We start from the raw sequence: 16,847 nt of genomic DNA on the forward strand, positions 1-16,847 counted from the left end.
GACAATGGACGGATATTAAGCACATGTAACCATAGGCTGGTCAAAAATAAGGATGCATAAAACTTAAATTTGCACGCTAGTTATAACTTTGACAATGGGAACAAAATGGTTCAGATCTTGTCAGACATTACCATAGCAGTGCAGTCGAAACCTTATCACGGGCTCTTTCTGCATGCTTATATAGTTCTTCAATCCATAACAAACTTTCCGCTATTTGCACTCTGTTGTGGTCTATCGCCGCAGAAACAGCCTGGAAACAAAAAAAATTATCACTGACCTTAAGGAAAGTTCTAGTAACCCAGCATTGGCGGTGAGTAACCTTTACGTGCTAGCTTTACATACTTAACCCAAATATGGGTAAATGGTAAGCTTGTAACAATATGGGCTGTACAGACTGCTGATTAGTTTTAACAAACATTAGCAAGGTGAGATGAGTTATGGAAGATGAAGCCAACTTTTCATTCTACTGAACAAAAACTGAAGATATTCAAGTAGATATTGAAACGATTTTGCATTTAATAGTGCAACAACCTTAAAACAGCACAAATAGCTACATTTGAAACTTGTGTGAAACGTATTTCAGTAAAGATAATTGCAGGAGTTCAAATAGAGCAACTCAACCCTCAAATGATGGACTACCCTAGTACACTTATATTTCGCTAGTATTTAGTTTCGTGAGTAGCATACAGAGTAAAATTTCGATGCAACTTAATTTTGCAGCTCTGATGAGTGCAAAATATAGTGATGTGGAACAAACATAATTAGATTCCTCAGGTTCGGTTCATCGGTAAGAAAAGATTTTTCAATTTGGGACTAGTTTGTAATTGTGAACCGCAGGTAGAAAGAACTGTGTGCCCGAAATCAATAATGCAATTTGATCGCTTGCTGCCATTTGTTTCTTGGACTATCAATGAACAAAGCTATTTAATTCCGCGTTTTCGCTTGTTCAGCTTCATAAACACCCACCTGCAGGCTATCTGATGGAATATAAAGGGAAATCCCAGAAATCGCAACTATACTGTTAGTAATCATTAAATGTTAGAGAGGTTACCCATTAAATAAAACGATCATTTGAAAATCAACGATATCATACTGTGTTAAATGTTCATGATTAGAGATGAGCTTACACAATTTATCAGAAAGTATAAGTATTTTCCTATCATTTGCTAATGTCTTTGATGTTTGAGGTGTTTGGATTGCCAGGTAGTTTAAACATTAAAATCGATAAAACTTGATCGCAATTAAAATTATGCGATCAATCGAAAGTGCAATTATGACATATGTAATTGCAAAAAGAAAAAGCAGAAAAAGAGACGCTTTAACGCTATTAATAGCTGAGGTTATTAATCGAAATGATAACAACGAGTGATGTTATTCCACACGTATTTTTTTTCAGAGCGTTTCAATTGCGATCTAGTTTTATCGATTGTAATCTAAGAACATCCTGGCAATCAAATCACCTTAAACATCAAAACAATCGCAAATGATAGAAAAATACTGATACTTTCTGATAAAACCTACACAAATTTTGTGTAAGTTCATCTTTAGAAACCGTATATAGAAGATAACTACAAACTATACAGAGATAATTTACTTCAGATGAAATTTTAAGAACGTAGCGATGAAAATTCCACCGATCAAAAAACCAACCTTCAAATCAATGCTGCCTTTTGAGTTTGGTTTACCCAACTCTTCTCGTTCCTTCTCCCACATCTCTGACTGACTCTTGAGAATCTTCTGGTCGAGACGGTGAAGAGTAGCCTGTAGATCCTGACTCTCCGCAATTATGATAGCACAAACTGCGGAAAACTGCAACCAATAGAGTGCTAAGTCTAAAATGTTGGCCAATCATGTCTACTAAAACATTTTCAAAAATGAATCAATCATTCAAGACAGGAGAACAAATTTTTACAAAGCCTATATTTGAGAAGCTAGTCACACACCATTTTTCTGTCTTTATTTTATATCCTGACTGCAACAAAACCAAACATTTTCTGCTAAGGAAAGTTAATAAACATAACTATATATCAAAGAATCTCTGCCTGGAGCCATCATTGCTCAAAGGTCCTCAGCTTAGATAAAGATGAAAATTCATACAGAAGCTGATCGCATATCACAATGGATGTTTGAAGTTGTCCATCTGAAAAGACAACTCCTATTTGCGCAAAGTGATCTGAAGCAACATTAGTGTGCAAGGGTAAGAGAACTATGGTAAGAGTATCAGAAAATAGAGAACATAATTTGGAAACTCAAGCATTTTGTGTTAAACATACCAATCAGCACCCACTGTTAAAATCACTACCGTTAAAATCACTACAAATCAGTCATTTAATCTCGAACAGAATCTGTGCTGTGTAAATAATATTAACAGACAACCAAAAGTTTAATCAACCAATAATATGGTAAATGGTGTGATATAAAGCGCATGGGAAAAGTGTGGAGATGAAGAGTGCAACATAAGATAGCACATGTATGCCAGAAAGCAGCAGTCCACGTGTATTAGCATGATTACCTGGTTATAGAACTGGAGCTACAAGAGATTTCTCACAACATCAAAAACATAGAATGTATATAGAGTGTATGGAATGTATAATACATCACACATTCTGTATCGGTCAGGAATGCCGAGCCAAAGGATGAAGCTGATCAGCAGTAAACAGCCATACTGAGTGATTATTACAGACACCCGTTGTGATTAGTAATTATTCTTTACAAACTATCTTATTTGCAGACTAATTAGAGATTGTAATAAGGCTCATAACGTAACCTCGTGTAAACATACATCAATGATGGCGTTTCAAAAATTAAAAGAACATAGATTATACTTAAAGAAGTGCAAGCAACCCAAAATAACAACATGTTAAATTTCAGTTAATAAAATAATCCAATATGTGAAAAGTTTCTACTCAAATATAACTTTTCCAAGCTTTTTTCTTTTTTTTCAACATGGTTCCTTTGATGAAATGAGTTGCTCGTGTTCAAGGATTTCGACGGCTTCAAACACTATCTGACCCATATTCAAACTTCCTACCACATTTATTAAATAATATCGGTTTAATAAAACTGGCGTAATTTAATGTGATTATCGCACACATCATGTCCCTCTGCAACATCAACTACGTAAAAGCTAATGAAAAAGAATTCATAAAAATGGCTGCAACAATTTGCACGGTTAGATACCCGTCAGAGCACCACTAACAGACCTGGAGCAAACAAACAAGCTGAACCATGGACCTGAATCATTTCTGCTGTGTAAATGCTTAATTTTTCAACTAATAGGTCAAGGCTGTATCAGAGATAATATAAAAGCATACCTAACTGAACAGATTACCACCAGCTAATGACAACTACCGACAGCTAAGCTTGTTAAGAAAATGGCGAAATTGATTTTAAAATTTGAACTAAAATTAGGATTTTGAGAGATATTTTCAACCAGAAACACCCAATTTAGTCAAGTAGCACAACAAAATGAACAAAGAATGCGATAGAGTTGGTACCTGGGCATCTCACTCTTTAAATGCAGTTTTAGCCACTCAACAAAATTCCTAGATACCCTCCATGTAAATCTAAGGCTAATAAACATATAATCATGCATATAAGATATTAATTAGTCGTTAATATAGTTAAAAGCTAGCCAAGTCAGCGGAATATGATGACCCAGAGATATGCCATAGACTCCGAGATACTACGGCATATTCACATCCCACTAAACTTACTTAGACATATATTGAACAACAATCGGTAAAGGCGCATGTACACTATCGCTCAAATTAACGTTTAGCTGTGCGGTGGACAGTAATGATTGGCTGTTTCGACATCACCACCAACGATAAGGTGTACACACTATAAGTGATCAGCTGTAGGTGATCGCTAAAAATTACAGAATTACATTTGTGATATTGTGGGTCCTTTTGTTATCTTTTAATAATCTGATTATACGATTCATCATGAGTGTAGTTCTTTGCCATGCTTACGAATATGAATTGGCATCAATCTTCACAACTGTTGAAATTAGATCCGATGCTGTCAACGAACAGCCAATCAAGATGCTAACAGTTGCGACCGTCGGTGTCAATATTCAATGTGTTGCAAGTCATGCAACATCGCTAGCAACGATTACGTTGACTCCTAATTGCAAAGTGACATTATAGCAGCCCATCGTTGCGATCCATCGCCCAGCTAATCATCGATTTGGGAGACAGTGTGCACGGGCCTTAAAGACATTGGATTGTAGAGAACCGACCGGCACAATGAGAAACAGTCGACATTAATGTAATATCGTAATATTTTCCGTGATGTCATTTTAGTATTGAGGATGAGAGTCAGCAAATAATCTAGTTCTTCGCTCACCTTGTGAGAGGTTGGGAATCAATGACTTCCTGCTACCACTTGTTGACAGAGCAGATAACTTCCATAAGAATCAAATAGCTAACACTAAATCAGTTAACAACAATGCTAGTAATTTTGTGACTTAAGCCCACATCCGATGCCTGTAATGGGGAAAAAACTTGCCTAACCTATTGATAATTTTGTGTATCAAGTGTGAAAGACCAGATTTGGTGGTCACACATAGAACTCGAACTAAAATTACAGACACTGGGAGATTTGGTTCAGATACTGTACGGCAAACTATTTACTGAAAATGAATACAGTTAGTTAGCTAAAAAAAGTGTCCTTAGATAAGTTGAGATAATTAACTAACGACCTGTTACAGAACGGCTACAGTGAGATCATTATGTGAAATCAATGTGATGTGTTGAACTAACGTGTAAAATAAATGTGAAAACCCAAATCTGCGAACCAAAGACATGCCCTGCTATTTCTCAAAAGTTCCCACACATTAAAATCCTAGCTTTCTATGACATAAACCAGTACAGAAGCCTCGTCACGTTAGCAAACCAAAAGCATAGCAACCGATCCCAAAAAACCTTTTAACAAAATAAATCGGCTTGCCAGCCCAAACACAGCCTTCCTTATGAAACTAAGCTAACTCCTCACTTTTCATGGTTAATGGGAAGCAGCATCCCTGTGATACGTCAAAATCTTCCAAATAGATAGTAATTTTTAAAAGTTCATATATGAGCCAAACTTTAACCCCAAAACACTTGAACTGCTTTCTAAACATATTGTATTTATTTCCATGTGTATAAATGTATTTTATGTATATATATCTATGTATTTTATGTATGTATATTTATGTATTTTAATTTCTTAATGCTTTCTAATTAATCTTTGTTATTTAATTTTTCAACAAACATTTTTAGACCACGAAATACTGAAGCCACGAAAGATGAGCAGCGAAGTAGCAAGGGTTTACTGTACTAACTGTCAACTGTTAAACAAGAGAGATGAGAGGGTAGGACCTCACACAACTAACTTTATCGGGAGTCTACAAAGAGCTCTGAATATTCATATGGCATAAATACCAACTTTTTTACCTCTTTATTGAAGCTATCAAGTGCTCTGGCCGACTGCCCTCTTGGCTGTTCGACGCTCTTCAACTCCAACCTCACCATTCCACTCTCCGTCTCCTTCACCTACAGCATGCTCTGCATTACATCTATGACATCTGCATTACCCCTATGACCTCTACATTACACATATGACATCTGCATTACACTTATGACCTCTACAATATATCAATGACCACTGTATCATACCTATGACCACTATCATACCTATGACCTCTGTATCACACCTATGACCTCTACATTACACACATGACCTCTGCATTACACCTATGACCTCAACATTACACCTATGACCTCTGCATTACACCTATGACCTCTGCATTACACGTATGACCTCTACATTACACCTATGACCTCTGCATTACACCTATAACCTCTACATTACACTTAAGACCTCTGCATTACGCCTATGATCTCTGCATTACACCTATGACCACACCATCCGGTGTATATAAGTATTATTTAGTGTATTACATCATACGCATGTATATGAGTAATGTTTCAAAAGTATACATCTATATCAATGCCTTAAACCTGAAAAGATGCATGAAGAAAAATGTTACACTTACAAGGACATGTTAAAAGTTACCAAGTGAAAACCTGTTTTGATAATAACCAAAGCTGCTTCCACAGGTAGCTTGTAGTTCAAGAAAGGTCTTAATTACATTTTTCTTCAAAAAAAAATCTCTTGTCCAGAGTTACATTGAATTCTCTATAGTATTATTTTTACTAAATATTTTCCGTGTCTTGGCATTTTGCCAGTACAGAATACATAGGAGATATTAAAAAGGCATCCTGGGAGAGGCTGACAGCGGTATAGTTGAAGATTGTGATAGGGGTATGTATTATGGTTGATACAGTCTGGTACATCACATGATATATTAGCAGGGACCTCTTCAGGGACACCGTAAGGGGATCATGATGACACTTGTGGAGTGTGATGCAAGATAGTAGTAGATGGTAGTAGCCCAGTATGGCATACACCAGCAGGTATCACTATCAGGGCATTTCTTAGCAATTGTATAAATTTTAGTGTTTCAATTCAGATATTAAATGTTTAGTTCCATTTAGTAAACAATCATAGAAAGGACACTCTATCCAAAAGATCTGCTCCCATAATTATGAAAGAGAAAATCCCTGGTATGCTGACAAACTTCATTACAAAGTAAAGACTATTACGCAACAGAGGCAGCGGAATCAGTAGTAGAAGGCAATGACAAACATGGCTTATTAGGGGACAATCTAGTTGATTCACTACAAACATTATGCTTTGGGCAACGGATTATTACAATCTCGTTTTCTTTTATCCGACACTTTGGCCCCATTCTGTTTAATCACACTCCATAAGAACCACTAGCCCATTCTTGCTATAGCTACTGAGTGTGTTGATATCGATACTTTAGATATCCTTAGCTGCCATCTATTGTTATAAAGTTGTTGATATAGTAAAAATAACGCGTATAAGATCTCAAATTTTTAGTCAGAAAAGAAATATCAAAACAGCAAACTTGTGAAATTTTTTGTCAGGTGCTAAGTGATATGAGGAGTTCAGTTCCAAAACCAGTTATTTCCATTTTTTGCACTTTTTGACTTTTTAATCTTAAATTATACTCTAATAATATGAGTACATTGTTCAATAGATTTTTTGTTCCTAAACCAGTAATTTATCATACATTGCACCCACTAAAATCTTTGTTTTGTTCCAAAACCAGTTATTTCCTTTTGGGTTTCATTCAAAAGCAGTTATTTTTGTGCTTGCTTTTCAATTGGTTGTTGTAAAAATAGATCAGCTTTTTGATCCGTTGACTTAGTTTTGTAAGCTATCTCTCCACTTCCTGTGGTTTTATGAAGGATGCATCTTCAACAAATAATTCTACTTTAGCAACATTTAAATGACTTTTTTGGAAGAACCTGTGCAAATAACACAAGCAAAAGTAAAAAGAACAAAGAGAATGTAGAAGGTAATTAATTTAAACCCTTTTACTGTTAAATTGGCTTGAAACCAAAATTTTACTAAATTGCAGAAGGCAAAGAAAAATGAAATAATCACATCAAACACAATGCATGTTTGTTTGTGTTTAGTACAGAAGTTAACTAGTGCTAGTAGTAGTAATCTACTATTATTTTTGCTATTAACTCTCTCGCAAGCCAATATATCGGCTTGCACAGTAATATAAGTACAGACCGTAAGCCGATGGATCGCCTTATCAATAGGTTGTCACTTTTCTTTTCATTACAAGACCCAAACATTAGCTAGACTAATCAAATGATGTCTGAAACAACCTTACTTACAATCACGTGCAACCAATAAAAAAATTTTGGCTTAACAATTTCAATTATTTTCAAAACGGCAAACCAGATCGTTACTTTCATAGATATAAGAAACACACCCCGTTTGTTCAACGCAAAAAAAAGTTGCGAGGGTGAGATTTACTAAACAATTTTATACATATCTTGTAGAGAATTTCTTTCTAAGCAAGATGCATTTTATAGTAAAACGATATACGGTATGTTTTTATTTCCTAGATATTATTGTATATAACATGTTGGTTCGCCGCTTGTAACTAGTCCGCATTAATGATTATATTGTAGTTCACCTAAAGCTGTGGTTAAAGTCAGACTATTATCTAAGACTTATTGTTTAAATCACTGATTGCAGATTATTTCGTGTCAAAAGCAGTTATTTCTGGAAATAACTACTTTTGAAAAAAAAAGCATGAATCTGTTGGCTGTTTACCATGCTTCTTGACAAAATTGTTGAACAAAAAGAAAGTATAAGCTTGTTTTGTCATTCGTCTTGAGTATTAACTAAAAACTATGCCAATTATATTTAATAATATTGAGTATACAAAATTTTTTTGTTTGTGAAAAATGCTAAGATCGGAAATAACTGGTTTTGGAAGTGAACTCCTCATATATAAATAGATGAAAGCATTTAAACAGACTATTGTGTGATGGGTGGACAGAGGAAAGCAGAAAATGTATATTGATTCTGTAGACATCAATTGATGGACAAAAATATTACTGCAGTAAAAAGTTCATATATTTCCTGTTTCACCCCTTCATTCTGAGGCGACTGGCATAATAGTAAAAGCGCAAACCTTTTTTATGGCTTCAGCTGATGTAAAACCTTCTGCTGAATAATTTGGTATCAAAATAATTTTCATACTGTCTGGTTAAAAAAATATCATGATTAGTATGCGACCTGGTCAAATATTAAGTTTTACCTAATATTCAATAGCATCCAGGTAAACAAATTATTAAGTTGCGAAAGAGCTAATTATGAGGCGTTATTACAACCATAAGATTACATTTAGATGTGCCGCCTTGACCTGTGAGCTGAAGACTACCCTTTAACAAGAACAAATAGAAATACTGACCACGAGTTTCTCGTCGAACTCCAACTTGAGAGCAGTCACACACTGTTCAAGGGTCACCTTCTTGTAGTTCTCTATCGGGATGAACCCTCCATCAGCGCACTGCAACTTGAAGTTCTCTAGAGTCTTTTCATAACTCGCTTTCATCTTAGATATTTTATCGACCGGAAGTTCGCACTCCCGGATATGACAGTCAATCTGTGTGTAAAATGAAGAAACAGCCTTCAATGAATTCTCTCAATTACAGCTCTAATGTTCACGCTGTCGGAGATGCATTTAGTAAAAACAGAAAACAAGTGGTACATTCAGGTGTCATTGTAGCCTTACTTGACATTCGGTGACAAATTGTAAATGTTTGGTAAAGCGGCATTGATGGAAAAAAAATATGGAAACCGTAAACACAACACTTTCACCTTAGGAATGCTAGCTTGTATACACAATAATGGACAGCATATGAAGAGTGTATAGCTGACGGCGTGCGGTGAATCCCCTGTGCTAGATACAGGGTCTGTACGTATGCGTAACTTGTTAATGACATTAGCAATCACTAACAAAATGACATTTCTCGCTATATGCAAAAAAATAAATAGAAAAACAGAAATCAGGAATTGTTTGGTGAGTTCAACAGAACTGTTTTTACAGTTGGTAATCTAATATTATTGTGTAGGAAACTGAACAGTGAATTGAAAGTTTTAGTAACAGAAAGTTCATAAAATGAAACATATATTGGTTGATGTAGTACTTTGATTTTACTCACATAGATGCATACATAAATAGCGTACGAGGACGCTTTTTGTGCTAACTATTCGACACTCTAGTTAATGAGAGTTATCCTTTCCTGGTAGTAATGAGAGTACTGAGCCAATCAACTAGCAAACAGTTTCCAAAAAAATGAAGTATAACGATGCGTACGATAGCCAACCTGCCCCGGCTAGATTTCAGGTTTCTCTTCAACTTACTGCGCACAGAGTTCTGCGAAGTTTGCAATCTACATACCACAACTGTGTCATATATTATCTTTTATATTTTTGACGAATCATGAGTACAATTTTACGAGCAGTTTGAATAACTGTCCAGATGCAGGTAAAGCCATTGACAACATTCTCGCACACAAATTTGCGGTTGATATAATATACAACTAGAACTATCTTATTAATAAATGTTTCTGTGTATCTTCAAATGAACAAAAAAAACAACGCTAATGCACTTGCAAACAATCAAACATTTGTCTCCAAACTCTGGCGCTGCTAGTAGTGCCCTAATTCGGTATAAATCATTCTATTTCATTTGTAATCGGACATCTAACACTTTTTTTGTATAACAACAATTCTACAACCAAAAAAATTGCAGCAGCATAGAACCTACCATCTCAACTCCTGACATACGAAGGCTAGTATCCACTCCACTAGCGGGCATCTGCATCTTCTTGCGTCGCCTTTCACCCTTGACCTTGCTGGGGCCACGAAGTTTCTCCAGATGAGCATCTATGAGATTACGTAAAAGACACTGCATGGCCTCTCGCACCGAGCCATCGGCTTCCTTTGCAGACACCAGTAGCCTTCACAGAAACCAGAACATTTGCTGCCAAAACTAATTGAGTTAGCTTCGAGAGTTATCTACCCATGACTATAAAAACTCCTAGTACGACTGTAAAATCTAAGCATTGTAGTACAATTAGATATCTTACCATTAGGCTACAACAGAAGCCTTGCAAGCGCAATTATTTAGCCTTAGCATTACGCAAGGAAAGAGCGCTAGCCCATGTGTCTCACTCTAAACTAAATTGAAGCTAACTTGCATTAAGCCAAAGATGCATATATATTATTGTAACAATAGGCATACAATGTGTTCGGCATCAAATACATTCTTTACTATAACAAGAGCCGTGTTAACCATGAACCACCGTGTTAACCTGAAACCATGTTAAGAGCGCTAGGAAAAATTTTGCACCAGACAGGAATTGAACCCTGATATTCCTAATCCAAGCGCACTACCATGTGCACCACTCAACCACCTTGCTACAGCATTACATAATAATTAGGTACTTTAGGTAATTAGGACTTCATGTACGCACTTCAAGAACTATGGTAAAACTGTAAGACGCACAGCTAAAAATTCAATCGATGCCAATAGCTGTATTTCAAGCTCTAGTATGCTATGCTTTGACAGTTGTTCCTGAGATATTTTCAGGCCTTTGTAACCAATACTAAACTTGTTCTTATTTTGTTCTATTTGCAGATAAGAATGACTTTAACTATACATAATTGTGTACAAGTTGTACAGCATAGAGAACCAAGATACACTCATGATTCGTGGTAGAAGAAAGCCTTAATAATATTATAGTAAAAGGCAAACAATGGTGGAAATACTAACAAACACAAAATGATAAAACAGGTGCTGGCTAAGTGTTTAGTAAGCTAAATTCATTTTAGTTAAATTCATTGTTTATGTTATAGATCTGCCTTGAAGGTAAGAACTCCCTATGGTACATACTGCATATAATACATTGTAACGCTACATTTTATTGCAGATCATAACCACTAACTACAGTAAAGCTACTGTAGGTAACTATAGTTATTAAGGTTAACTTATTGTGTTGTTACTCATTTTTAATATGTTCAGTAAGTACATGTATATAAAATTTTGATGATTTTTACCAGGGGATGTATGCAATTTATAATTACTATGGGTTTGTATACCGCTCTATACATAAAATTTGCCTTACCGTGCCAGCAATGGAAGGAATTAAAATTGTATGGCGATGTTCTACTGTGTAGCATACCCAAAAACGATAATACCGAGTTGATATAATCTAAGTTATTTTTTGTGTTTAAAGTTGTGTGACTTTATTACGAGCTCTATCTATGCACCAATCGTCTCTAGCATCGTTAATACTTTATCTTCATTTACCCGTCTTCACGACAATGATATAATGAATACCACTTTTTATTGTATACTAGTACCCTGGGCAGTTCAGTACCCTGTAATATATCCCCAGGTGTGCCGATGAAGCACAGAGAATAACTATATGCACAATTATTCCAAAATGCAACATGGTGGTCGATTGACACAGCTGTTGGAGTGTTAGTCTATCATGCTAAAGGTCACGAGTTCAAATCCTAAATGATGCAATCCTTTTATGAACATCAAATAGCTGGATACTAAACAGCATACCCTGATATGAAGCCATGCTGCTCAGCTAAATCAGCGATCTTCTGTTGGCAAGGCGGATGCCATTCTTCCTTCTTCTCTATCATCAGAATATCTGATTCCATATTTTCATCTTCTAATTCTTTTCGATTTTCCTCAGCATCAAGAAAACTGGGCTTGCTTTTCTCTACCTGTGCATCGCAGCAAACAAAATCAGCAATTTATAAACACAAGCTGTGAATAAAAAAGAATTTCATCATTAGCAGACCTTATAAGGTTTGAACATGACCTGCTCAACAAGTATAAGTTCAGAGGTTAATGCTAATGGTACAGCATCTATCTTAGATACGGCAGCAAACTTATTTGAACTTTACAGGATGTCTCAAAGTAATGCACACACCCTTTGACTTGAAATAGCAAACAATTTTTTTGTATTTCAGAATTGATTTCAGAATAAGAATAGCAGATACCCCGCTTATGTTCGACCACCACAAGTTCTTTTACTAGAAATATAAAAAAGAAAGCTGAAGTGGCAAGACACTTTACGTGTGAGTTCTATTGAGATGCCCCAAAGGGATCACCATTTCGTAGATCACTTTAAAAATCATGAGATGTCGCTTTTCCTCTTAGCCTAAGTTTTGTTCTCTCCTGCACTGGATGGTCTCATAATTCTCAGTTATTTTCGATTCATAGATAGGCAACACGTGTTCAAGCATCTCTGTGGAACTCACACGTACAATGCTCCGTCACTTCAGCTTTCTTTTTACAATTAGGCTATAGCGAACAAAGATTTCGATCTGACATAGGCCGAGTACCTGTAGGCCGAGAACTTTTACTATAAAAGCAAATCTGGTGTAAAAATTTTTTATTTATTAGCTATTTAAATAGTAAATATGTACATTATTTTGGGACAACCTGTATTACAAATTGTTATTACAAATCAGATTGAGGCTATTTCATGGTAATCAAGCACAGTGATGTCATTGACCCATGACTCTTTAGCTGAATCATTTTATAATTATTAATGCGCTGAATGACGAACAGATGTAGGGACAGATGGATACGGCTCTTATTATAGTAAAGATTAAATTTAATGAGCTATGTAAATTAGAGCTAGACAGAAAAAAGTAATACCATAAAAAACCAGCCCATGGCCATTCTTACCAGCTCTAACAGATTACCTTTTGAGTGAGAGAAATAAAAGTTGATTTTTGAGAGCAATGAAGTGAAGCTTTTATTTAGACATTTTGTCGTTGCAAAATATTAGAAACCTAAGCACTTGTGCAGACTTTTGTAAAGTGAACATTGAGTTATTTGGCTGTTACAAGGCTATAAATGTTGTATTATTGCTGTTTAGAAAGTTCTTTAGAATCCATTAGCTAAAAAACCGATTTTACCAAGCAACAACAATACTATATTAATTGGTACAACCACAACACCGATCTGGTGAGAGAGGATTTGTGAAGATGAGGCCTAATGCTAAAAAATTTTCTTGCAAGACCGTATATCTAGTTTAGAGATGGTCAGCCATTTAATGTTGATTATCCAATAGAAGACAGCCTCCGCAATTAACAACTAATTATATATCAATGAGATCGTAAATTTTTTTACATGAATAGACCTATTCATAAAAGTTGATATTGAAAATGACGAGACAAGTATATTTTGTAGGGAGGAACACAAATAAATAAAAAAAATTATGAACTAAAAAAACAATTGAAACTGGCAAAAAAGGTCATATCATCGTAAACCATAATCATACAGTTATAGGCATTTAAAGTTGGTTACTAAATTCAAACTATTTATACAGTGGAACCTAGGTTCTCGATCAATTCGTTTTTCGACCAAAAAACTGAGATTCGTTCGTCGCGGATGTTTTGAGAACCGAATGTCACATACATTCGGTTCTCGATTAAACCGGAGCATGCGCATTAGAATTAAACGTTCGGAAAAGCTCCAGAAATAGCATGAAAACATTCGTTAACAAGCAAGTTAGAGAAGCAAGTTACACTTCGGAAATTCTTTACAGAAAGGAAGAAACGTCTGGGATGACGTCCCTCTACTGGAGAGATTTGCTAGGGAGACAATTCCTCCAGTCGAGTTATCCTAAATTGTTTTGGAGGAAGAATCTCCTTCAAATATGTGAAGTAAATGTGTCATAGCTGTTTATATTTTCTTTTTTCTACAATTTTTGATGTAATTGATCTGTTGCATTATTTGCTGTTTCATTATCAATTTCTGCAATCTTTGGTATTGTATCTTAACCTAGAACTTGTTTGATGTTTTAAGAGCAAAGCATACAAAATGTTTACATTTTGTTTTCTGTTTTCATCGTCATCTGTATCGTCATCGTCATCTATATCTGCCCGATTTTTATTTATAGTATGTAGTATAAAGTACAGTTTATGGCGAAAAATGTTTACAAAATACTACACCGAAGTTTTTTCCTCGGTTTGGAACCGATTAAAATTTAAATACATTAATTCTAATGGGAATACTTGTTTTGGATCTCGAACAACTCGGTTTTCGAACAACCTTCTGGCACGGATTATGTTCTAGAACCGAGGTTCCACTGTATGTTAAAAACCTCATGTGGTTGTGACAGCTCGACTCTCGTTCAAGAACTGTATCTGCTGACCGGGTTGTAAAATATTAGTAAACTAGCCAAATGCCTGGCGTTGCACAAGTATTAAAAAATGGCTTATAAACAGTAACAGGTAATGTAGTTGCCAAGGGCTAACGTGCGTAAGCTAGTATCCGTATTGCTAAACTGACTGATAAATGCCGTGAGAGCAAGCTTTAGTGACATTGCGTGACATTGCGTGACATTGCGCAAAACCAGAGTTACCATGTGTAATTCAACCCAGATAATGACTCATATCGACCCATGAATCCATTGCATCCCGTGTAGCTAAATGGGTTAGTTCATCGCCTTGTGAATAGGAGGTTCCAAGATCAAATCTTCTGCGCATCGGATCTTTTATTGCTAGAATTTAATCGCTATAACTGGACAGACACCGTATGACCACAAACTTTGAATTTTATATATAGATAATTACCTGAAGAGGATTCGCCCATTCATGAAGGCAACCTTCGTGTTTAGAAATATTATATTACTAAACAAACACCCACTATTCATTATCGAGTAATATCCACTAGGTACCGATACCAAGCGTTGCCAAGTAACAGATTACAAATTTTAAGGCCAAAGCAAGAAGTCCAATACGTAATCATTAAGTCAAGACATACCAAATCAAACTTGTTGCCTAGCAACAAGATGGGTAACTTGAGAGCCTCGCAGGTCGTCATGTCAGTATACTTGGTAATAGTATTTATGACCTGTTGCTTCCAGTAGCCAGCTAGATCCATAGACTCATTGCTAGTAACATCAACTACCACTACAAGGAGAGACAATTACTTATACTTGTTCATATGGCTATGTAGAGGTAGGGTCTAACGACATACTCATTTAATGACAACTCAAAGCATGACAGACTCTAGAACTGTCCCAGTATTTGTTTAACACAAATCTCTTTTAATTCTGACAAGGCGGTGGCAGTGAAGTTGTGAGCATAACTGCAGTACGAAAAAGTACGATAAGTTGGCTGTGGCAACGCAGTCACCTTCTCCCATCTCTCGATCACTCAGTATCTTCCCGAGTTACTCATACTCTAAGCCATAATCTATCCATCCAATTAATACTTTGAAAAAAAAACAAGTGTTATGTTGCACTATATAATAATAGGAGAAATAATGAAAAATAAAAATACTATATGTTCGGTATGTATGTTACCATACATTTGGTCGAATGATGACAAAATGGCACACATTCATTTTCGATAATCTATACTAGCCTCGGCTTTTAAAATTTAATACTAAAATATTAAATAAGACTTTAATATAATGCATAAAAAAGGAACAACAGTAAAAATACCATATATGATATAAAATGATGATGAACTGAGTTAACGACGATGTAGTAAATTGACGAATTTTTTTGAACGAATTAGCGTCGTTATACGACGACTACCTCCCCATCATTACGCTAACTAACTCGACAATTACTGTACTGACTTGATTGGAGCCGATCCACAATAAATGGTGTGAAGGTAAAAAAATGTTCGTATATAATAAGATGAAAAAGACACAACTATGGATGCTTCAGTCGATGAGGAACATTTTTTGAAAGAGGGCAAAAATTATTAGGCTAGCAACCACATGCTTAGTATGGTTCGAGTTGTAGTTGCTAGCATGATGTCATTTCGTTGAAGTGCGATCAGGATGTTCATTTTGTCGCTATAAACGCTTGTTGGGAATTTTCTTTCGTCAACAAACAAAATATCTAGTGGTTTTCCTACAGTTAAACCTCTCTTTACAATGGTCTAACGCACAAACTCTCTGACCTGATTGGTCAAAGTCTATTCGTGAAATAACCGCCAGCGTATGATGCTTCAGGTTGTTAAACTAGTTTGGTAAGTGAAGAGGCTAAAGATTAGAACTGACAAAAAAGCACGAAAATTTAATAAAATAAACAAGTAAACTAAACTAATAACGAGTTGAGATAGTCTAAGTTATGTTGTGTTTAAAGTTGTGTGTCTTTATCACCAGCTCTATCTATGCACCACTCGTCTCTAGCTTCGCCAAACTGTATCTCAATTTACCCGTTTTCACGATAACGATATAGGAATACAACTTTTTATTGTATACTAGTACCCTGGGCAGTCTAATGCCCTGTAATATATCGCCAAGTGTGCCGAGGAAGCACAGAGAATAACTGTGAGCAAAATTATTCCAAAGTGCAAGAAGGCAGTCGATTAGCACAGCTGTTGGAGTGTTAGTCTGCCAAGCT

The 16,847-nt window shown here is 35.7% G+C and overlaps 1 protein-coding gene across 2 annotated transcripts in view; it reads right to left on the reverse strand.

Annotated features, from left to right (window-relative positions):
* Window positions 1-74: 74 nt before the first annotated feature.
* The window catches only part of LOC137402214 (uncharacterized), a 37,406-nt gene continuing 20,633 nt past the window's right edge, over window positions 75-16,847 (reverse strand). Inside the window, exons 6-13 of one of the 2 annotated variants that reach the window (XM_068088712.1) lie at window positions 15,248-15,396; window positions 12,023-12,189; window positions 10,214-10,406; window positions 8,852-9,046; window positions 5,439-5,537; window positions 2,513-2,530; window positions 1,651-1,809; window positions 75-250 (exon numbers count right to left, since the gene is read on the reverse strand). In XM_068088712.1, the coding sequence (XP_067944813.1) occupies window positions 128-250; window positions 1,651-1,809; window positions 2,513-2,530; window positions 5,439-5,537; window positions 8,852-9,046; window positions 10,214-10,406; window positions 12,023-12,189; window positions 15,248-15,396 (1,103 nt within the window). In that variant the 3' untranslated portion in view covers window positions 75-127. The remainder of the gene's footprint in view (window positions 251-1,650; window positions 1,810-2,512; window positions 2,531-5,438; window positions 5,538-8,851; window positions 9,047-10,213; window positions 10,407-12,022; window positions 12,190-15,247; window positions 15,397-16,847) is intronic. The other variant, XM_068088713.1, reaches the window with a different exon arrangement.

Source organism: Watersipora subatra, chromosome 8 (genome assembly GCF_963576615.1).
Source record: "Watersipora subatra chromosome 8, tzWatSuba1.1, whole genome shotgun sequence".
NCBI lineage: Eukaryota > Metazoa > Bryozoa > Gymnolaemata > Cheilostomatida > Watersiporidae > Watersipora > Watersipora subatra.